We start from the raw sequence: 24,835 nt of genomic DNA, 5'->3' as shown, positions 1-24,835 counted from the left end.
TGAAATTGGGCAATGGAATAAGAAATAATAAAAATACAATGAGGCAGCGACAAAGGCTAAAGAAAGGGGAAAACTAATTTTTCACTTAATTTGAATTCATATTAACTTCTGAGAAGCTCATACCTTGGTAAACTCCAAACACAGGAATTGATTGAAAATTATTAAATATTTATTTAGCTTTTATCATTTGCCATTAGGTCATATATAAGGAATAATCTAGAGCCATAATAAATATTATGGTTTTAGGATAGTCATTAAAACATTTCATTTTATTAACTTAAGAAAAAAAAAGATGGAGATGGAAATGGAAAAATGACAACCCCTGTGAGATAAGGCACATAATTGGGAAATAAGAACAGGGAATTTTAATTTAGTTATAATTTCCCTAATCATGTCTTTATCTACTAGAACTCATACCATCTCACTTAACTCACTTCTTTCTCCTTTAAACCTCTGCAAGATGGGTTTTAAAGGAAATAGTTAGTCCCAGTTCATTATCACTGATTAGAGAATGGAAGTTTCCAAGACAAGAGGGATCTAGGCCAGGAGTCTCCATCCGTTTTAGCAGCAAGCCTACTATCCATTGCCTTGAAATATAAAGCAATACTGGGAACATTAAGTTGTACTTGTATTGTGCATAGTGACAGTGTAAGACTCAGCTTGAGCAGGGACCGGCATCTTCTAAGCCAGCAGAGGAAGCATTGCTTGTGGGTGGCTCCCAGCCCTGCCCCACCCCTCTCCTCCCCCTAGAAAGGTCTGGTAGTCTCAGGTTGGTTGTTGCCAGGTGGGGCCTCAGTCCTGCTGTAGGCCATGAATATGCCTTCTACTTTCTTAGGCATTAGCACTCAATGTACACTAACATAGGAAAGAACAAACTGAAATGATAACAACCAAGCTGTCAAAAAATAAATTAAATTTTAAAATAAGCAAGCAAACAAATCAAGCAGCACATTACCTGGGAAAGGAATGTGAAGCCCATTTGTACTTGCAAATACTTCCCATTGAGCCCTGTTCTACCACCTTAGCATTATATATATATATATATATATATATATATATATATAGAGAGAGAGAGAGAGAGAGAGAGAGAGATCTGTCTCCCTTCATTTTAAGGACTTTAATTATTTTATTTTTCTCAATATGAATAGTCTTTTCCCTTAAGTCACATACTTATGGATAGCTCTGTCTGACACCCCTTTGTCTCATCCCTAGATAGATCTCTCTTGCTTGTGAGGCAGCTGAGGGGACAAAAAAAAAAAAGATTCAAGTCAGAGCTGTTAAAAGTAGACAGTGTTCCTTCTTTTTGAACTCTCCCTTGAAACCTCTAAACCTCTAAGCAACAATAGGCTCAGCTGACAGTCCTGATCTGAGACATTTAAGAGGATTTTAGAAAAGATTTGGCTTTTGTTTGTTGTTTGTTGATATCTGAAATAAGGGAAAAGTATTTATTTCTAGCCTTTCAAACAAAGGGTTTCAGAGCTTGCTTTGAGAATAGGGCTGGTGGTTGGGTTGCTTCCATCTCATCCCACACGTTGGAACATCACTAATGTTACACTACAGAGCTTGCCAAATTGTGGTATATCTCTCAGTACCAAGTAAACAAAGGGAAGTAAATGACCAACAATTTATCCTGCTCTTGTTATAAGTAACTCAAATTACCTTGAACAAACAAATGTGTTTCTATTTTCTATTATTACAACATGCCATAAAAAGATAAAGGTATATTGAAATGATTATTTTTACATGCATACATCAATGCCTTTATATTTCATATATTTGTAACATTTCATCCGTTGACAAAACAATAACAGATCTAAAACTTAATCAAATGTCTCATATGGTTCAAAAGACAAAATTACAATAAATTTAATTATAAATCCAGTTGGCTTTTATTTGTAATTCATGAATATAACAGCCTCCATTCTACAGAAAAGAATGAGAATTCCCAATGGATAATGGCAGAATAGTGAGCTTTGTTTGTAAGGTGGGGATGTAACTTCATCAAACTATTTTGGCTCAACTTTTATGTAACCAAATTGTGGGTTGTTTTTCGGTTGTCGTAGACTTCCAGATTGAAGGTCATGTAACCTGAGCATGCCCAGATGAACCAAGTATGCATGCAACTATGTGTGGCATAAGTGTTTGGATGAAGGAGTGGGGACTGAATTAAGAACACTGGTACCTGGATAAATCTTCAGGGTAAAGGTTTGCTGAGGCTGACTTTGATAACAGAGTAAAACGACAAGGCTGTAATGGGGGTCACCCACACTTCCTACATTTGGACTAAAGTGGGAAGCAAGGAATGTAACTGGCTTTAGCCTTTTGCCATGGACGACGCCTAAAAAGATTACCTGTAGGAAGTGAGGTATCCTCACAGAAAGTCTGTGCAGAATTTACCACCAGAGCAGGGGCAAAGGACAGAGTCATTAGAGGTAAAGAAAAGAGAATGGTTAGTATCAGAGGACCCGTGTGGGGTGACCAAAGAACCACAAAGGTGGCTGTGGAAAGTAAAGGCCTAAAGGCAGGCATCTACCATCAGGGGATCGTGGCCAGAAAATGACAGCACTAGCTACCTGTGATTTTTCTTTCTTTTTCTTTACTTCCACTTCTTCCCTCTTCCTGCCCTAGAAAGAGCTAGAAATGGTGGCTAGTGGAGAGTGAGGAAGTGTAGCACTGAGGAAAGTAAACATCGATTTCACCTTCCTTTCACGTTGCCAGCTGGCTAATTCCAATCTAAGGCATGGGGAGCAATGCTGTGCAGAGAAAGGGAGAAGCCACGAATTGGATGAGAACTTGAAGTTTTGAATTATATTGCAGTGGACCTTTAATATCTGAAAATAAGAATTATTCATTAATGGCCAGAAGCAACTGCACATTTATAGTTCTTTTTTAGATATTACCTAGGGGAATGGAAGAGAGAGCCTACACAATGGGTTTGAGGAGCAGTTTTCAAAAAATTAAATTACTTGTTTTTTGTACCCTCCTGAAATTACCTCATGAATAACTTAGTTCTAATTAAAAAATTCTTTCAGAAGTCCGATTACTACCTTCAATGGTATGTATATAATTATAGAACTCAGACTGAGGAAGAATCACTATGGTAAGTTACATACAATTAAGAATAAAAAGGCCCTATATGTACAAGGTTGCTGAAAGAACTGTTTTGTTGGTGTGAAATCATATACATACATAGAAAATGCTAGAAATATACAGGAGTATCTCTTGTATTTTCTTTTCTATTATCAATTTCAACGTGGCTTTCTGAAAGCTGAGAACAATAATTAGAGTGCGGAATGGGCAATACAAATTGTCCCAGTGCTAACAGATCTTTCTTGATAATTGAAATGCCCTCTCTCTGCGCCATTCAACACCTTAGCCATTAAGCCGCATGTGACTAGCGGATGCTTCAATGTGGTTAGTGCAACTGAGGAACTGATTTTTAAATTTTATTTAATTTTAATTGGCTTAAATTTAAATAGCCACATGTAGCTAGTGGACAGCACAGGTCTAGACTCCTTAGGGAATAATGCTAATTTACAAACACATAGCATGAAACGGCATTATCATAGAACAAAAAAGACATTTCCCTCTTCAAAAAGGCTATTTTAAACTATTGTCTTGGCCAAGTATCCTGAGTGGATACTTTTCGCTCTCAGTTAAATTGCTTTCTGCTAATCTAAAATGCACTTGCCCTCTCTTATTTGTCTGGCTAGTGCTTTTACAGTATTTGAAGGAAAGAGGAAATATCCCCCACTGTAGAATGTATCCTAATTAAGATAGGTAAGTCATGCTGCTTTTGTTTATGTTACAATTTTCCCTGTAGCTAGAATTAAATGGCGCTGTCAAAGGACAATGCTGTTGTTTGGTGGCTTTTAATATTTTTGTCCATATCAAAAGACTAAATAAATGCAATCAATATTCCCAATTCCTAACTCTGTAGTAATTATTCCAATAAAGAGATATTCATATTACCAAGCATCAATACATGCTCTTCATAGCCCTAATAAATCTGCTTCCAGAAAATAAACCATGTCCAGCCATGGCTTTAGAGAGAATATTAGCAAATACAAAGCATGACTTACCTATCTTAATTAGGATACATTCAGAATGTGATTAACCAATTCTTCAGCACACAGGGCTTACAGCATATGGAATTTAAACCCAAACACTTAATGAGAACTATCAGGAAATAAGAATCATATCCTCAAAGGGGCTGCATATTATATTTGGAGTTGCTCCTTAAGCAAATACCTGAGTATTTTAAATAGCACTGTCTATTCACAAGAACTCATTCTATAAATGTCCACCTCATAAAATAAAAATAATACAAAGTAATAATAATACTCAAGAGTTATTGAGCACTTCTTTTGCTGGCTGACTCTTTTAGACTATACACAAATCCTCTCATAAATCCCATGAAGTAGATACTATTTTTATTTTCATTTGACAAATGAGAAAACTGTGACTTTGGGAGACTGTCCAAGGCCATATATCTAGGATTGGAAGGGTATGGTATTTGTCAAAGCCAAGTATGTCTGACTCCAAAATGCATACTTCTTATTTATTACATTTTTAAAAATGTACTTAAAAATCCACTATATATTGAAACAAATCATTAACAGGTCTTACTATCAAGACAATGCCAACCTCCTTTTTTCAGTCTGAATAATTCCATCATTGCACACACCCTTTTTGGTGAGTTTCAGATAGCTCAACCTGTTTGATAGTTTAACTTTGACTATTAAATGGTTAAGTTTTACTTGGTACTATCTTCCTTTAAGATTATACAAGAAAATTAAGAATAAATATTAATACTTTTAACATCCCAGTCATTTAAGAACCATTTGTACTACACACACATACATGCACAAAATACAAACACAAACTGATCCTTTAGGTCCAGGAGTTCATTCACATCCTATTTTCAGATCTTCTTGCATAAGAAATGTTAACAACACCAAGAAGGACTTCAGCATCAAATTATCTGCTAAATATGCAATTACTGGTATAGGCATTGTTTTATCAATGTTTATCTTTTTCTCCAGCTTTATTGAAGTGTGATTAACAAATAAAAGTATATACATTTAAAGTATACAAGAAAATGTTGTGGTATATGTATACATTGTGAAATGATTTCCACAATCAAGCTAATATATCCATCATATCAATGTTTAAAATAGGGAAAAAGCACTTTGAGTTGAAGAGAGGTAAGACAGATTTACGAAATGGTGGAATATAAACTTTGCTGTCATGGATTCTTTATAATCCATATGAGTAAGAAAAAAATGAAAGGGACTATATTAGTCATGTTGGGCTGCTATCACAAAATGCCAAAAACTGGGTTGCTTAAACAACAGGAATTTATTTCTCATAGTCCTGGAAGCTGAGAATTCCAAGATCAAAGGTGCAGGCCAACTTAGTTCCCTGGTGAGGCCCTCTTCCTGGCTTCCAGACAGTACCTTCTTGCTTTGTTGCTTTGCCTACACGTAGAGGAAAGGGGAAGGGGGTAGCAAGCTCTCTGGTGCCTCTTCTTAGAAGGAAACCAATCTCATCATATAGGCTCCACTCTTATGACCTTATCTAAATCTAATTACTTCCCAAAGTCACCATCTCCAAATACCATCACACTGGAGGTCAGAGCTTCAATATATGAATATATAAATTTGATATATGAATTTGATTCAAAATGGGCAAATAAGGACTGGATGTAATGGCTCCCACCGGTAATCCCAGTGCTTTCGGAGGCTGAGGTGGTGGAACAGGAGCTCAAGACCAGCCTGGGCAACATAGCAAGACCCCATCTCTAAAAAAAATTTAACTGGGCATGGTGGCACACATCTGTAGTCCCAGCTACTTGGGAAGCTGAGGTGGGAGGATCACTTGAGCATAGGATGTTGAGGTTATAGGTGTGATCAGCCACTGCACTCTAGCCTGGGTGACAAAGTGAAACACTGTCTCAAAAAAAAAAAAAAATGGGAGTTCAATGAGCATAGCAATAAAAGAATCTTAGAAATCAACTGTGGCTACAGGAAACTAACATATATATTATAGGGCCTCTTTCTCAAGCAAGCACCTAGAAACATACACTATGTACCATGTATGGAAAGAACAACCTGGTTAAGGGATAGGAAAAAAGGCAATAAATTCAACAACTATCATTCAAAATAGGCTTTGAGAAATACTAAAACATATACATGAAGTATAGGGCAAAAAATAATCACACTCCTATTTCCTGACAGCTTTTCTCAACTACAGAACTTTAAAAAATGTTGGTTTGAGGCATTATTTTAAGACGCACAATGATTGTAACCTTGCTTGCTCTTTTTTGTTTTCTTTTACCTAAGATAGGAGGAAGAACAATTTTTTAAAATGATACTTTAGCTGTTGAATAATTAAATAATGGCCACTGGGTGTGTGTTGAGGGGGCACTAACTACTTAAGAAAAAGGTCCCTTTAAAAAAGCAAAAGAAATTGTGTCAGGGAAATAGTAAAACCAAGTATTTGAAATGACTTACAGTAGTTCCCCTTTATCTGCGGTTTCCCTTTCCATAGTTTGTTACCTTCAATCAACCATGGCCTGAAAATATTAAGTGGAAAATTCCAGAAATAAGCAATTCATAAATTTTAAACTGAACACCGTTCTGTGTAATGTGATGAAATCTATTGCCTTCTGCTCAGTCCTGCCAAAGGTCTGAATCCTCTTTGTCCAGCACATCCACACTGTCTATGCACCCCGCCCATTAGTCACTTAGTTGTCTCAATTATCAAATGGAAAAAACAGTACAGTTAGTTGTCCCTCGGTATCCTCAGGGACTCAGGGATTGGCTCCAGGACCTCTGGGAATATGCTCAAGGGCCTCATATAAAATGGCGTAGTATTTGTTTACATCCTGCCATATACTTTAAATCACCTCTAGATTACTAATAATACATAATACAATTTAAACGCTGTGTAAATAGTTGTTATATTTTTTATTGTATTGTTTTTAATTTATATTTTGTTTGTTTTCAGATATTTTTGATCCCAAGGTTGGATCAACAAACCTGGAACCTGCCCATACAAAGAGGTGACTGTATGTAAACATAGTGTTGGGTACGGTCTAAGGTTTAAGGTATCCAGTAGGGGTTTTGGAATGTATCCCCTAGGATAACAGGGGACTACTGTATTTGCATTTCTCTGCTCTTTTACTTCAAATGCCATAACCTTAGTCAAGAAATAATCTTTAGTTTCAGAGTTTCCTAAACAAAAAGTGAAAGTAGTCCAGTGGAATTTTTACTTTATTTTTTACTTGCAAAACTTTTAAATTAATTATAGGAGAATTCTTACCTCTTTTTCTTGAGTAAAACTGGCTTAAGGGACAATGATAGACACAATGTCAGGAAAAAACTATGTCCTTTGTGACACATTCTTCTATCTGGCAAAGCAAGCAATTTCTGTTCAGAAGCTCCTATTTTTAAAAGGAAGCACAGATATCTTTTTTTTTTCTTCCTAATCAAAAGCTTGTATTTTTTCCCCAAAGTTTCTTCTTTTAAAAATTATTGTAGCCCTACATTTCTTTAGCATTTTATCAGTTCCATATTTTTTTCTGAGAGTTTTTCAATTTATTTTCATATATAGGTGCATATCATATGATTTGTTCTATAATATTTTTATTTGTAGGCCATTAAAAAACTATAGTGGGGAGAAGCATTTTTACTAATTTTTTTGCTAACACTTTTAGAAATATATGCAATGTTTGCCTTCAGGTATACAGTTCTTGACATATTATTTTAAGTAAATTCAAATAAATCTAAATACAAGCATTTAATTTCAGCAGTGATCATTTTACTCACTTTGTCATCCCAAATCCTCTTTCAACTTAGAAATCACATTGTCTCTACCTCCTCTTTAGGAAGACTGGTGGAATCTCCATTAATCATAAGTTCATTACTATCCAAGATAAACTTCATGACTGTTAAAAGCTTTATGTCGGATCAATTTTTTTCCTATATTTTCTTTTTTTTTTCTTATTTTCTCTTTCTCCTTACCTCCATCCTTTCCTCCCTCCTTTCTTCCATTCTTCTTTTAAGTTATATATGCCATCTGCCTGAGTCACAGTGGCAGTGTTAATGAATTCTGCTTTTGGGGAGGATACATATACTATAGAATCAGATTGTTTACTATTAAAATTCATCAAACATACTGGCAATTTTATGGGTTCTTTGGCTTAATCAGTTTTACCTGCTTTCCATAACATGTCACATTACTTCATTAGTTTTTCAAGACAAAAGAGGATACTTAGAGGTTGGTTGGGGTATAGAGAAGAGAGCTTAGAGGCCTTCTCATTTGATGAGGGCAAATGTTCTTTAGGAAATAAAAACCCATTATAATTCATTACAATAGTAACTAAAATTTAGACGATATCCTAGAAGGGAAACAAAGCAGGTTTAACATGGGAAGCAGTGAAAAAGAATAGTAGTAGATTTACAAATGTGAGGTGGGAGAAGTGAAGCCAACAAAAACAGAACACATTAATAGTCAATTCATAATACCTGGGGTGGATGAATACTTCTAATGCAGTTTTTTCTATAAGTATGAAGCATTGCTATCTTTTTATTTTACAGGCCCCTAAAATTCAACATGTCTGAAACAGAGAAGTAATAGTCTTTCTTTACACACCAGCATTTTATCTTGCATTCTCTATAAACAGTACAAGAAATAACATATTCTTGGTTCAGTAGTCCTTAGATAAGTCAGTTCCTGTCTCTGACAAAGTTTTTATTATCTACTCTCAATAGAAATTAAGAATGATTTGGTCTTTCAAAAACTAAATTTATTATATTTTTTGAAATTCTAAAATTACATTGTTCCTCTTTTATTTCATGAAATAATTGAGAGTAAAAAAATTAAATAACTGTATTTCCCCAAAATTTACTTATTTGTACTGTTCAATGAAAACCTCAAATCTGTGAACTAGGGTTCTTAAATGCTTTTTGTTCATACTCTAGTGGTTTGGAGATTTTGGTGAATCTGAGAATTCCCTGAAACCTTGTTTAAAATGCAGATTCTTGCTACCCCATCTCTCCTCCAAGAGATTCTAACTTCAGTACCTAATATTCAATTTACTTTGGAATAATCCAGTTACTTTGTAGGTTGAGACCCTTGAAAAAAGGAACAAGTCATTCAATGAGTCGTATCTATTTGTTCCCATACATTTCGGAACTTAGTGTTGACTTCCTTAAATGAACGGGGTACATGTTGAATTTCATAGGTTTTGGAGACTGGCCTGAGCAAATTGACTATCTATAACCTTGTTTCTATAGTATTCCAAACAATTAATAAAGTGGATTCCTGGCTAGTCACAAATTGGAATTGCCTATATTCTTTCAAGAGCCACCTGTTCCCACTTGAGAGCCCTATGACAGACGCTCAGTCCAATTCTGTCGAATGTTTTCAGCAGCATAGGAGCAGAGTAAACGGCTACGTTTTAAGTAATTAGAGCTTTTCATTTTGCCCCATAGCTTTGCCCCAGAACTTATCATTTTATTATTGTGGTAGTTTGTAGACTACCATGTAAAGAGCAAGGTAACCACTGGTGGTTGCGCTCGAGAGCGGGGCGAGAACGGCTGGTTCCTGCAGCGCCCAGGCCAGCACGGAAGCGCCCTGGTAGAACCCAGCCGAGGATACACGCTTCTCCCCGCGCGGCCAGAGGGCAGAGCAGCAAAGCGCTCCCGGGGGCATTGTGTGACAGCCAAGCCCAGAGATAGCAGGCCCTGGGGGCAGCTCCACCACAGGAGACAGGACACGCCTCAGCCCGGGCAAATTCCCGGCCTCCTCTGGCTCCAGGCCAGCAGCCGCCGCCCTCCACCTCCTCTCCTCCTCCGCCGCCGCCGCCCCGGCCGCCTCGCCGTGCCCCGAACCGCCCGCGCCTGGGCGCGCGGCCCCTCGGCCCACAGCGCTGACGGCGCGGTTGGGACGGGACCGATGTGGCGCATGCGTGGTGGCGCCACTAGGCGCGGGAGTTGCGGCGGCGGGCATGGCGGCGGGGATAGCCGCGGGCCAGGCCGCCCGGGCCGGGTTCGTGGGGGTGGCGGCAGCAGCGGCGGCGTGGGCTGGCGAGGCCGTGCGGGCGGCGCCCGACAGCAGCTGGAGGAGCGGTTTGCCGACCTGGCGGCGAGCCACCTAGAGGCCATCCGCGCGCGGGACGAGCGGGACCGGCAGAACGCGCGGCTACGCGAGGAGAACGCCCGGCTGCGGCTCGAGAACCGGAGGCTGAAGCGCGAGAACCGCAGCCTCTTCCGTCAGGCTTTGCGGTTCCCCGGCGAAGACGCCGACGGGACGCCCGCGGAGGCAAACCCAGGCCCCGAGGAGGCCAGCACGAACCGCAGGGCGAGAGGCAGCGGCCGTGAGGATCAGCCCGGCAGCCCCAGGGCCCTGAGGGCTCGGCTTGAGAAGCTGGAGGCCATGTACCGCCGGGCTCTGCTGCAGCTGCACGTCGAGCAGCGGGGGCCGCGCCCCCGAGGGGACAAGGAGGAGCAGCCTCTGCGGGAGCCTGACTCAGGCCTCCACGCCCGGGACCCGGAACCCTCTGGGCCCAGGTTGTAACCGAGGCCGCCGCGGGGGAGAGGCGGAGCCTCGCGCGGGCCCCTCCTCCTCCGTTCCTCGGCTCCCCCCACCTCGCCCATGCCCCGGGCCACTCGGAGGGCGGAAACTTTGGACCGCTGTGCTCTCCCGCCTCCTGTCCCGCCTGCGGACACTTCCGGGTGGTGCTTCCCGATCTGCCCGGCCGAGGCCGAGAGGGTGCCAGGGCCCTCTGGGCTTCCCACGTGCACCGAGCACCTGTCGCTTGCCCCTGCGGGATTCCATGGACAGAGGCCTAGCAACGGAGGGGCGGGTTGGGTTTTAAAACAGCAAGAACTGGGTGCCAGTAAACACTCCTAATTTCTGAACCTTTCTAGGTGTGGTGAGGATCTGTTGTGTGTGCGTTTTCTCTTTTTGTGAGGGATGAGTAATGCGTTTTGAGTTAGTTGAGTTCGTTGTCCATTCTTCAACCCCCCAAAGCCTTCAGCTATTATCTCTTATGTGGCCAACATTTCAAATACAGTGTTTGTTTTTACAAATCGGTATCACTTGGATGTCCTATACAGTACTCCATTTTTATAAAGAAGAGAAGAATATATATAACTTAGGAAACTCGTGTACCCCTGCTTCCAGTTCATATACATCTAATATATACTGAATCGTTTACTCCCCAGAAAAAATTTTAAGTATCTGCCTATAGGTGATCCTTTAGAAATGGTAAATAAATCTGGTGCATTAAAAATAATCCAAAAGTTTCCCATGCCTATTATTTTAAGTGTGTTAAATTTTTATACGTTGACAGATATACATGTATGTATACCTTACATTTTTAATATTTGGCTTTGGTTATCCTATGTAAACAATAATTTTGCTTTATGTAACGGTGATCTTTTAAAATAATCTGAAGATTAGATACTCTAAACATTTCATCATTTTTATTATATTTTGGACTTGACAACAGAGTGCTTAATCAGTGCATAGCCAGTTTACCTTATTTTGCCTAAAAACTTTTAAGAAATTATAAATTGCTTTCATACCAAAGAGATTTAAGTCTCAGTTGTGATTTCAATGTCAGAAAAAATATGACTAATTTTAACAACAAATGTTCTAAGCTCACTTTTATTGCATTTTGTTAACGAATAGCACTTTTGCTTACTAAGTAATTGTGCCTGATAAAAATCACGGGTTTAAAAGTGTTTCAGTGACGGAAAACACTTTGGGGGGGGAAATGTGGGTAGAATTGTTAGGGGAATAAAATGTATTACAGTATATTACAAAAGTTTCAAATATTTATTATATATCACAAAAAGTACCGAGGAAACTAGTTTTGTGATTCTTCTAGTTCTGGATTTTGAAGACACTTTGCATTTTACTTAAAGGTAACCACTATTTAGTTGTGAATATTAAAATCTTTCTCTATGGCCAAACAATATGAAAAGAAAGTTGGTGAGAAGAGGTAGGTGTATGAAAATAAATTTTATCTCTCTATCCTTCATTTTGTAACAGTGAAAGAAATATAGTCATGCACTGACTGATGACATTTCAGACCACATATATGAGGACAGTCCCATAAGATTTTAATACTATATTTTTACTGACCCTTTTCTATGTTTAGATGTGTTTAGATACACACCTACTTACCACTCTGTTAACAGTTGCCTACAGTATTCAGAACAGTAATATGCTGTACAGATTTGTAGCCTAGGAGCAATAGGCTATACAATATAGCCTTGGTGTGTAGTGGGCTATACCATTTACATTTGTGTAAGTATACTCTGTGAAGTGCACACAATAACAAAATCGCCAAAGGACCCATTTCTCAGAATATACTCCTCCCATTAAGTGACAAATGACTGCAGAACATTTTTAGGAGGCAGCAGGAATTGAAGATTCCAAAAAAATTTATCCACCCTGCTGCTATTAAACTATATCTTCAAGTTTAAATTGATCTCTTTAAGCCTGTCTTTTCATTAGTAAAATTAACATAATATCTACCTTGAAATGTTAAAAAAATTTTATTGAGATAATATAAGCAAAATACCTGCTTCAAAATAAGCGTTCTGTCAGAATTACAATCAACATGAAAATCATAAATGCATATTTTCTCTTACATTTTCCTGTGCTTTCTGTATTTTGCTTCTACATGAATATTATCGGAGATTTGTAAATTTTAAATAAGTTGACGTTTTTTCCTCCTTATAAGCAAACAAGGGAGATAAAACCATAATAAGGAAATAATGCAATATAACATTCAAAACTACTTGCCAATTGTGGCAAAATTCATAATATTCGACAATCAAGCAAAATAATTTACATAGTTCCTAAACATTTTTTCTTTAAAATTATTTATATATGAGTAAAGTTTAAAATTGTTTAATTTACAGGTGAAACAAGTTTTTGTAAAGTAATGAGGCCTGTGCATGTATACAACACACAAATGCGGGTTACTTTTGAGCATAATTCCTGAAAGACTGCAAATTCTAAAACCAACCCCACTAAGATGGGTTAAAGCTAATGTATATTTCAAGTTTTATGAAGTTCCCTGCTGATAACTGATAAAGTATCATATGGTAATATAAAAGATGTTCTGTTATATCAAAATATGTAGGTATTTAAGAAATGAATAAAGTTGATTTTTAAATAGTTGGATCTAGGATCTAGTTTGATCTGAAATCAACTAAAAGGACAGTGAACCATACTTTATTACAATGACATTTTATTTTCATATTTTCAGATTACTTGTACAAAGAAAAGAGGGCTTACAATTTATAGAAATATGCAACGAAGTTATGTGTCTTAGTAAACAAATTCAGTGAGGAAGATTGGCATTTTTTAATCAGAATTTTTTATGGCTATTACAAAAGTACACTTTATTTTTTCTCTATAAAAATTAGGATATGAATCAAAGCAATATAAAATGAGTGCTTATGTAGATCATGGAACAAGCTGTCTTTGCTAAACTTCTTGAACATTGTAAATATTTGAAGAATACCTCAAAACATTTTTGTCTTGTTTAAATATCCATAGACATAGTTTTGCCAATTTATGAGTATTGTCATGATGAAACTAATATCAAAGTATTTAATTGAATTAATATGTACTGAAAAATTATTAGCAGCATTATCTTGATTTCAATGCCAAAGGCCATTTTCAATTTTTTAAAAAGGAACAGATTTTTACTGAGAATTTGTCATGAAATGTTTGGAAAATGGTCATGAATGACAAATTTATTTCTATTTTTATTTAGTGATGAATTGATAAATTGTAAATTCTAAGTTTTTCTATTATAAACTGTCTGAATATCTTATCTGATGTAGACAGTATATGAATACATTTATGCAATGAAATATATTAAAGATCAAGAAAAACAGATTATACTCACATCTGATTTCATAAGAATCAGGCTCTAATTTCAAATTTTAAATCTTAAACTAAGATTATCATCTCTTAATGATCAGAATTAAACTACATTGTGTTTAATCTATACTAGATATTATTATAAAATTCATAGTGAGAATTTACTTAGTTACCAGCTTAGTCTTTACATGTTTTATGGTAACTTATTAGTAAGGAAGTCTTTTTTCTAAACCTAAGCTCTCAGGTATCTCTTGTGCTTCAGAGAAAGTTTGAGAAAGGACAATTGTGTTTGTTGGTCCTTGATTCTTGTCTGAATGATAAGCATTCTACCCTAAAAAGTAAGTTCTGGGCTGGGCATGGTGGCTCACACCTGTAATCTTAGCACTCTGGGAGGCCGAGGCGGGAGGATCGCTCAACATCAGGAGTTCGAAAACATCCTGAGTAAGAGCAAAACCCCATCTCTACTAAAAATAGAAAGAAATTAATTGGCCAATTAAAAATATATAGAAAAAAATTTGCCTGGCATAGTGGCACATGCCTGTAGTCCCAGCTACTCAGGAGGCTGAGGCAAAAGGATCACTTGAGCCCAGGAGTTTGAGGTTGCTGTGAGCTACGCCACAGCACTCTAGCCCAGGCAACAGAGCCAGACTCTGTCTCAAAAAAAAAAAAAAAGTAAGTTCTTTGAGGAAGGAACTCCAAGAAGAATCTATCTCACATTTACCAGGGCTTTATAGTATTTTCTTATTTTTTCTATTTGCAAAGAACTCCTGACATGTCAGGTAGAAAGATACTCAAATGTAAGAATAAAAGATATATATTATGTTAATATACACACATACATATATGAATTTTCAATGCATAGCATCCTTTTCTATTGGTGTAAAAGTGATATTTTATATGTGAAAAACCTTTCAAAGGAGTCGCTTAAATATAAATTAATTTAGTAACCTAATCTCTTTCTGACAATCAGACAAAGCCTAACATTTTTCTTAAATCATCATTTAATTCCCTTGGAGAAATACAATCCATAATTTTCCTCAATTAGGATTGATAAAAGTTTTCCCTGAACTTTTATTTTTCCACATTTCCTTACTTTATCTTTGATTTTGTCATTTTAAGCATATAACCTCTATACTATTTTAAAATTAAGGTATCTGCCATTAGGTATGGTAAAGATTCTGTCGCTATAACAAAGAAACACAAGAGTTCAGTAGCAATAAAAAACAAAGAATTAGTTTGCAGTCCCACCAGAGTGTATGAGTGTTCGTATCTCTCCGCATCCACTCCAACATTTATTGTTTTGAGATTTTTTGATAAAGGCCATTCTCACTGGAGATAAGTGATATCTCATGCTTTTGATTTGCATTTCCCTGATGATTGAAGATGTTGGTATTAACTGACTTAACTGACCAACACTTAAATGCACATTTAGTAGTAAAATTCATCGGGTGTCAGGCAAGTGTAGGCAGAGGAGGGAGTGGGTATATTCAAACCCAATGGGTGCAGTGCACATTGTCTGGGGGATGGACCTGCTTGAAACTCTGACTCAGGTGAGACAAAGGCAATATATATAACCTAAGCATTTGTACCCCCGTAACATGCTGAAATAAAAATAAATTTAAAAAAATAAATAAAAGGATATTTTTTTTCTTGTTACATGTTATTTCTGACTCCAGTTCTTCAGGATGTCGGGAAACTGTGCTCCATGTGGTCATTCAGGATCTCAGATAGCTTTTATGGTGTTCCTCTGCCTTGCCCTAGGACATTGTTTCAGCAGCATGGTAGAAATAGGTTACCATATTCAGGTTTCAGCACATGAGAAACATAACTAGGTCTGGAGGAGGGATGCCCAGACCTAAAAATTACATAAATCCTTCTACTCATATTCCATTGGTACAACTTTATTACATGACCCATTTAATTTCAAAAGAGGCTAAAAAATGTAGGCAAGTAATACTGTCTTTTCCCAGCTGTAATTCCATTATTATGGAAGAATGGGAAAATAGATTTTTATGATCAACTACCTTAAATGGAGGCTGTCATCTGCTTTAAAAATTATAAAAATTTCGGCCAGATACGGTGGCTCACACCTGTAATCTTAGCACTCTGGGAGGCTGAGACGGAAGGATCACTCGAGGTCAGGAGTTCAAAACCAGCCTGAGCAAGAGTGAGACCCTGTCTCTACCAAAAAATTGAAAGAAATTAATTGACCAATTAAAAATATATAGAAAAAATTAGCCGGGCATGGTGGCACATGCCTGTAGTTCCAGCTATTCTGGAGGCTGAGGCAGAAGGATCACTTGAGCCCAGGAGTTTGAGGTTGCTGTAAGCTGGGGTGACACCACGGCACTCTAGCCTGGGCAACAGAGTGAGACTCTGTCTCAAAAAAAAAAAAATTATAAGAATTTATATGTACTGGTATAACATTTTTAAAACCACATAATTTAATTAAAAATAGAAATATAATGTGATTGCTTTATAGATTGAAAAAAATCTGACCTTTCATTCACCTATGCACTATTCTTATGAGTGGAAAAAATATAAGATATTGCTTTAAATAAACAAGGAAATATAGCTGTTAAATTTTGCATATGACGTCCCTATAAGTATGAACCATCTCTAAAAATTGTATATATCATAAAAACATGGGTTTTAGAGCCTATATTTGGTAAACATTATTCTATTTTATATGTAAATCTAAATGTATAACTTGAAAGGGAAAAGCTTTTTGTAAATCTTGTCTCTTGTGTACTAGAATTCTACAACTTTTAGAGCTGAAAGAGACCTTGGAGAGTTTCAGCCCAGCATCCTCAGACATTTTTGCCAAAAACTTCACTTTCAAGAGAACTACATTTTACATTGCACTCTAGTTGAGTATGCCTTATTCATTTATCAAGAATGGTTAACAAAATTGAATGTGAATGCTCAAGAATTAAAATATTAATAAAGTCTAATAGAAACATTTGCTTCCAAAACTTAAACATTCAGCTTGTGAATTGATTGAAAATCAGTTTATTGGTTGACTTTAAACAAAATTTAAATTTTACTAAATATTTATGTTATAAAAAATGCTTTGCCCTCTACACTTGTCCTCTTGAGTATGTAAAATGTCTAGGGGGAGCTTGAATTTCTCAGGGTATAAGTAAAATGCTTAAATATGCTTGTAAAATGGTAAAGTTTATATCTATTTACTTATGATATACTTCTCATTATCATTCTCTTAATTCCAGTTTCCCTAAACATAACTAATGTCTTTGTGTTAACTTTCACTGTATTACTTTTTAGGATTCAACTAATTCCAAGATTAAATTTGGGCCTCAGAAGTTCCAGAGGCTTTATTGGCTAATAGCAGAATACTATTATAATCCTATTATACTTATAATTTTAAAAATATTACTTCAAATAATTTATAATTATCACATATTAATGATGATAATAATATAAATTAATATTAATAAATCAAAGGTATCGATATACCCTTTGCTGATTCTTTACATTTCTGTGTATATTGTTTAAATTAACATAGTTAGAAAAAAAAGCAAGTGCTTAAAAAAAGAATGAGGGCAAAAACACAAATAGTTAAAGAAAGATGATTCATAACATCAATGTAATATGGTCTCTTAAACAGCTCAGGCTGCTGTAACAAACTAAACTGAGTGAATTATAAACAACAGAAATTTATTTCTCACAGTTTTGGAGGCTGGAAGCATGAGATCAGGGTGCCAATATGGTAGAGTTCTGGTGAGAGTCCTCTTTCAGATTGTAGACTTCTTTTATCCTCACATGTCAGAAAGAGAGAACACTGGTCTCTTCATGCCTTATATAGTCACCAATTACATACTTAGGGCTTCATCCTCATGACCCTAATTACTTCCTAAAGGCCTTATTTCCAAATGCCATCACACTGGGATTTTAACATTTATTCCATTGCATAGGGTAATGCTGAACAATGTATTAGTTTTTTTTTTTCTTTCTCCAAAATATGTTTTTGAAATAATACTACCTTAATTTTCTCATTTAGATATCAACATATATGTAATATAATTACACTCTCTTCCTTACATGAAATATTAGAATCTATCTCAGCAACTGTCCATGAAAATCTAAATTTTCATATTTTTAAATCTGCACCATAAACTAATTTGCTTAGTAGTGGCCAGAACTAACATTTCTGCAATTGTTCAAACCAGAGACCTGAGACTATCTAGTGTCATCAGTATCTTGTATATTCTTTTGGAAATCCTATAAATGTGTGTGTGTGCATGCATAAATACAAATGCTCACATGTACACACACACACACACACACAAAGCATTAATACACTGTATAGGCTACTGCCAACCCCACCAGGACCTTTCTAGGTGCCTTATTCTTTTTATTGTTTTGTACTAGCTTTTGTTCTTAGTAGCATTACTACGTTATTAAATATCTTTGTATGTATGCATCTTATTTCATATTTGTACAAATGTCTCTTTGTGATAAATTCTACATAAGAGTATTTTTAGGTAAAAAAGCATGTATATTTTTAATTAAAAAAGACACTATCAAATTTCTCTTGGCCAAGTTTGTACTAATTACATTGCACCTGAAATCTTTGAGACTGCCTGTTTTCTGATACCTCTGCCACATGATGTAGTACCAAGTGTTCATCTTTGCCTATATGACAGATGGAAAACTTAATCACATTGTAAGTTTTAAATTGCATGTCTTCCATTACAACTGAGATTAAGCTATGATCACCATTTTCTACAACTTTAGGAATTAACAGTCACATAGATTACACTTAAGAGTCATTTGTATTTTCCTTTAATGTAGACTTAAATTTTTTAGGAGGGAGGATGATGTATCTTCTGACTTTATTCCGTTTTTGACATATAAATTTCAAAAGGCTCAAATTTTCAGGCTTTTATGACTTGTGGATTTATATAGCATATAATCATACACATGTGATATATGGTCATTAAATATCCAATTCATATGGAATTATTTTGGTGTCAATTTTGGGATAGGGATCCAAATATATTTCTAATCTAAAAGGCTATCTGATCTACATTGCTTAACTTATCCTTTCCTTACTAAAATGTAATGTTTCCTTAATCATACACGAGTTTACTGAACTTGTTTTTTATTTCTAAACTTTCTATTTGTTCCTTGAATCTATTTATGTAGCTGTACTATGTTGTTTAATCGCTTCTTTATAAACTATTTCAATATTTAGTAGTTAATACCCCTTAGTACCCTTTCTTCTAAAAATTTTCCTAATTTTGTATATTTTTAGACAAAAGCTTTATAATTAGCTTGTCTAATTCTAAAAGAAAATGTTTTGTTACAATTTTTATGTGGATTCAGTTAAGTTTTAAGATTTATTTAGAGAGAATTGACATCGATAACAGGGAATTTATCTATCTCAAACAGGCTTTGTCTCTTTATTTGTTCAAATCTTCTTTTTTTTTTTTTTGGTCTCTCTCCCAAACTTGTGAAATTTTCTTCATAAGGATCTTGGACATTTTACTTAATTTAATTACTAAATATTTCAACCTTTTTCTTGCTAATTCAAATGATATTCTTTCTCCTATTATAGCTTCTGATTGTTTAAATATAGGTACATAGAAGGAAACTATTTTAAGTTTTATATTCAGCCAAATTGCCAAATTCTCTTGTTTCAACTAATATTTGACTTGATTCTCTTAAATTTTTTAGGCCTACAATTATACCTTTTGCCCATAAAGAAACTTTTAATTTATTTTTTCCCCAATTTTTAAATTTTCTTTTCTGTGTTCTTATGATTATCATTTATAATTTCACTGGCTAACCCTTCCAGAAAAAAATATTAAGTAATAGTGGCAAATAACAAATAATTTGTTTCTGATATTAATAGAAATGTTTCTGGCTTTCTCTATTATACATAATAGAGAACATAGCAATTCTGTAAGTTCCTGTCTTTTTAGTCTTTATCGTGGCTATAGTTGTACTGATTTCTTGAAAAGATTTTGTTTTACATTCTTGTATTACAGAACAGGTTAAATACTAATGGAGTAAATATTTTCAGTAAATTTCAATGTGGGACGATAGATTGATTGTTTGGCAGGGAACAAACAGTAGATTTTTGAAATTTTGCCTACTTATTTGATGAAAATTTATCTCTTTACAAACTTGGCCCAAACTGACTGAAAAGAATGATTTATAGTTGTCCCTCAGTACCTGCAGGTTCCACATCCACAGATTCAACAAACTGCACATTAAAAATATTTGAAAAAAATAATACAAGTAAAAAAGAATACAGTATAACAACTACTTACAAAGCATTTACATTGTATTAGGCATTATAAGTAATCTAGAGATTATTTTAATTACATAGGAAGATGTACATAGATTATATGCAAATACTATCCCATTTTATATAAGGGACTTGCATATCTTCATATTTTGTTAACCTGGGGGAGGATGGCAGTCCTAGAACCAATCCACTGCAAATACTGAGGGACAACTATATGTTCCTTGGTTGGGAGAGTTTCCTATGTTGCCGAACACAGCAGTTATCATGTGATGATAAGAATGACAGTGCAGAGAAATGGAAGAAAACTAATTTTTCAAAAACATCAGTGCATCTCTGATTGTCATGCTTGGAGTCCTACCCCCTTTTGAGCTTCCAGTTATGTGAGAAAATACTTTTCTTTATTGTTTAAGCCAGTATGAATTACAGAATTTTCTTAATAGAAGTCAAAATGGAATATTACACAGCAATGAGAATGAACACTATAATGATACACCAAAATATGGGTGTCTCACAAACAACGTTGAAGGAAAGAAGCCAGTCACAAAACAATATATACTGTATAATTCAATTTATATAAAGTGCAAAAACAGTTAAAATTTATCTATAATATAAGAAGTCAGAGTAGTGGATATTCTTTGGTAGGCAGAGGCATTGACAAGAAAGGAGCACAAGAGTAGTTTCCAAAAAACATTGGAACCTACAGAAGAAGAAAAATATGCTAGGTGTCTTTTTACAATGTGTTAGCAATCATATAGTGTCTTCTGTTGCAGGGCTAAGTGAGAAGACCAAAGGAATGGGATGGAAAATCTAGAGTTAGGCCCACATATATTTGAAAATCTGATTGTAAAAGAGGTAGCTTTGAAATTTAATGGAAAAAAGATGGACTTTTCAATAGAAGTGCTATAAAAATAGATTGTCCATACGTAAAAATTATTTTTCCCCTTCACCTCATATCAGGTACATAATTATTTTACTTGTAGATTAAAGACTTACATTTGAAAGATAACATTTCATAAAATTATAGGAAGCAATATTGAACAGCATCTTTATTACTCATGATGGTAAAACATTCCTTAAACAATGCGTACCTGAAACCAAGAGGTTATTAATTTGGCCAGTTAAAATAAGAAATTATTTTTTTAAAAGCCAGCACAAATTGAGTGGTATGCTAACTGGAAGAATATAACTGAAAAATATTAAATGGAAAAAAGCTAATATCTAGATATATTGGGAACTACTGTGAATCAAATTAGAAAAGAAAATCATCCCAGTACAGAAAAAGACAAAAGACTTAACAAGTCCTTTATATTAGAGAAAAACAGAACAGTCAGTAAACATATTGAAAGATTTTCGAATTACTGGTGATACAAAACTAAACTTCAGGCCAGGCGCAGTGGCTCAAGCCTGTAATCCTAGCACTCTGGGAGGTTGAGCGGGTGGATTGTTTGAGCTCACGAGTTCCAGACCAGCCTGAGCAAAAGCGAGACCTCATCTCCACCAAAACAGAAAGAAGTTAATTGGATAGCTAAAAATATACAGAAAAAATTAGCCGGGCATGGTGGCGCATGCCTGTAGTCCCAGCTACTCAGGAGGCTGAGGCAGAAGGATTGCTTGAGCCCAGGAGTTTGAGGTTGCTGTGAGCTAGGCTGACTCCACTGCACTCTAGCCGGGCAACAAAGTGAGACTTCAGTGCCCCAACTCTAGTAGTCTATAAATTAAATAATCAGCATTTACCTAATGGCTGAAGCAAAAAACAAAATCTAGAAATCATTCTGAACATATTATCTAATGTTTCTTGTATCTAAATGGTTATTAATCTTTAAATTTATTTTATTTTATGTTATTTTATTTTTTTATTTTTATATTTTTTGAGACAGAGTCTCACTTTGTTGCCCAGGCTACAGTGAGTGCCTTGACGTCAGCCTAGCTCACAGTAACCTCAATCTCCTGGGCTCAAGTGATCCTCCTGCCTCAGCCTCCCAAGTAGCTGGGACTGCAGGCATGCACTACCATGCCCGGCTGATTTTTTGTATATATATATATATTTTTAGTTGGTCAATTAATTTCTTTCTAAGTTTTTAGCAGAGATGGGGAATCTTGCTCAGGTTGGTCTCGAACGATCTGCCCGCCTCGGCCTCCCAGAGTGCTAGGATTACAGGCGTGAGCCCCCATGCCCGGCCTTTAACTTTATTTTAGATCAGAGAAGACACTGGGATATATGTTAGACTAATAATCTTCAAAGCAGGGCAGGCAGGTATGTTGGGCAGCAGGTAAAATAATCTCACATTTATTTTTATTTATTTATTTATTTATTTATTTATTTATTTATTTATTTATTTTTGAGACAGAGTCTCGCTTTGTTGCCCAGGCTAGAGTGAGTGCCGTGGCATCAGCCTAGCTCACAGCAACCTCAAACTCCTGGGCTCAAGTGATCCTCCTGCCTCAGCCTCCCAAGTAGCTGGGACTACAGGCATGCACCACCATGCCCGGCTAATTGTTTCTATATATATTAGTTGGCCAATTAATTTCTTTCTATTTATAGTAGATATGGGTCTCCCTCTTGCTCAGGCTGGTTTCGAACTCCTGACCTCGAGCAATCCGCCCTCCTCAGGCTCCTAGAGAGCTAGGGTTACAGGCGTGAGCCACCGCGCCCGGCTCTCATTTATTTTTATCTCGCTATTTTACAATTTATTCTTTTAGTGTATGTGCTAAAATATTCTTAGTATAGTATGTGATATACACATTTTGGTATATGCTTAAAGGCATTTTATAGATCCTGTTATAGTCTAAAGAATACAGACTATATATTTCTGACTGGGAGTCAGAAAGTTCAGTTGTAATGTTTGTCATTTATTAGTTTTGGACCTTAAGAAAATTACTTAACCTCTTTATGTAATTGTTTCAAATATAAAACTTGGATAACAATGTATCCCAAATATAGATAAAACTAGGTTTGTTATGAGACAAATTAGATATTGTATCTTAACTCACTCTTTATGCTTTTAAGTATAATACCAAGATAAGAACAGTATTATTTATAAGAGATAATTTCTTTATATCATTTGGCATTTACCACAAAAAAATATTAGTCATTCTAATTATTTTAGATTTTCTGTTTGTTTTATCTTCCTGACTGCTTCTTAAGGTTGAGAATTAATTTCTCAGAATTTTTTGTTGTATAACTTTTTGCTTGGCCTTTTATACATTTCAAGTGAGAACACAGGGCAGATTTGTGTCTATCAACTATAAGAAGGCTGCCAAATTAACCTGCAAATCCCAAAGGTTATATTATTAAATCTATGTGCTTCACAACATTTTCTGAGAAGAATAAAAGCACTTTTATGCTTTTAATAGGGTACATCAGTAATACTAATAATTCTAAGACTTGAAAACATCTGACTGTGAAGTTGATTATATACTCAAGCAGAAAGCTATAATCAAAAAGGTTTCTGAATCCATTTTCTTCCACAGTGGTTTTTTTTTTCATATTATTGATGCAGATGTTGAATTTCTTTCAAAAGTACAAAAGAATTGGATCTGAAGACTCCCTTTAACTAAAAAAATAAGGTTTGTACATTTTTTACTTAACCAATATTTTTCTTGATAAAATAAATTCCTATAAATTATTCTTCTGAAATTGCGGTTTAGCAGCATAAAAGGAGAATCAAATGAAAGTAAAATATCCAAGACAGAACTACCAGATACCAAAACTTCACCCTCCATATCCACTCTCCATCTTTCTCCACCCTACTCTGTTTTTATTACATTACTGTTCTCCCTTGCTTTCTGGGTCCTAGGGTAAGGTTGGCTCCCAGTTAGATTTGGCCACTAGGAAATACTAACAGATCAGAGGGAAGAGGAAGTGTTAAGTCTGGGTTTGCCCTGGGCTGCCTATATTCTTCTACCAAATATCACGTATAGCTCCCGTATATACACCCCTCACTACAGAGCCTTCTGTCTCCAGATTCTGGTAAAAGCTATAGCTTCTTACTATTTCAAGACAAAGAGAGTTGTAAAGTACTCCACTGCAACTATAACTAGCTTTAAGGTACTTCTCTATTTCTTTGGTTTCCCCAAACCCTACCCAATTCTTTGTACATAGATCTTTATTAAAATATTTTAAAATTACTCACTTTGAGTGTGCCATCTGTTTTCTGTGGGGATCTTGATTGATTCAATAAATAAACAGTGACTATTGATATTTATTGGTGTATTTTAATTTTTATTATATTTTATTTAGTGCATTTTGAAGATTTTGTTGAACAAAAGACTACATCTCAAAATTTGATCTTCTTTGATTAATCTAGTTTGATGTTTTCTTTATTTAACTAACTCAAAATGTACATATGCAAACTTAGGTTTTGAAAATTGGAAAAATACTAAGATATTAATTCTTAATTTTTAAAAATTTTATCTAAAATGGTTCAATACCACTCTACAGATATTTATTATTTTAATAAATCATGCATAAAATCCCTGACCATTGGTAACACAATCCATGAGATCATTTATTCCCTTGAAGTGTTTAACATCTAATGCAGAAATGCAGACATATACTATGAAATAGAAAATCAGGGAGAAAATATTAACTCTCCAAACTTAGAAGAACAGAATCCATAGGAAGTATTATTTGAACTTATT

The 24,835-nt window shown here is 35.6% G+C and overlaps 1 protein-coding gene across 1 annotated transcript; it reads left to right on the top strand.

Moving 5' to 3' along the window:
• The first annotated feature begins 9,851 nt into the window (after positions 1–9,851).
• TUSC1 (tumor suppressor candidate 1) lies at positions 9,852–11,605 on the top strand. Its single transcript, XM_012769805.3, has one exon. The coding sequence runs from the start codon at positions 9,964–9,966 to the stop codon at positions 10,582–10,584; it is 621 nt and encodes a 206-aa protein (XP_012625259.1). The 5' UTR covers positions 9,852–9,963; the 3' UTR covers positions 10,585–11,605.
• Positions 11,606–24,835: the final 13,230 nt, after the last annotated feature.

Source organism: Microcebus murinus, chromosome 12, assembly GCF_040939455.1.
Source record: "Microcebus murinus isolate Inina chromosome 12, M.murinus_Inina_mat1.0, whole genome shotgun sequence".
Taxonomy (NCBI): domain Eukaryota; kingdom Metazoa; phylum Chordata; class Mammalia; order Primates; family Cheirogaleidae; genus Microcebus; species Microcebus murinus.
The sequence above is the reverse complement of the archived record's forward strand: the minus strand, read 5'-3'. Positions and strand labels throughout refer to the sequence as shown.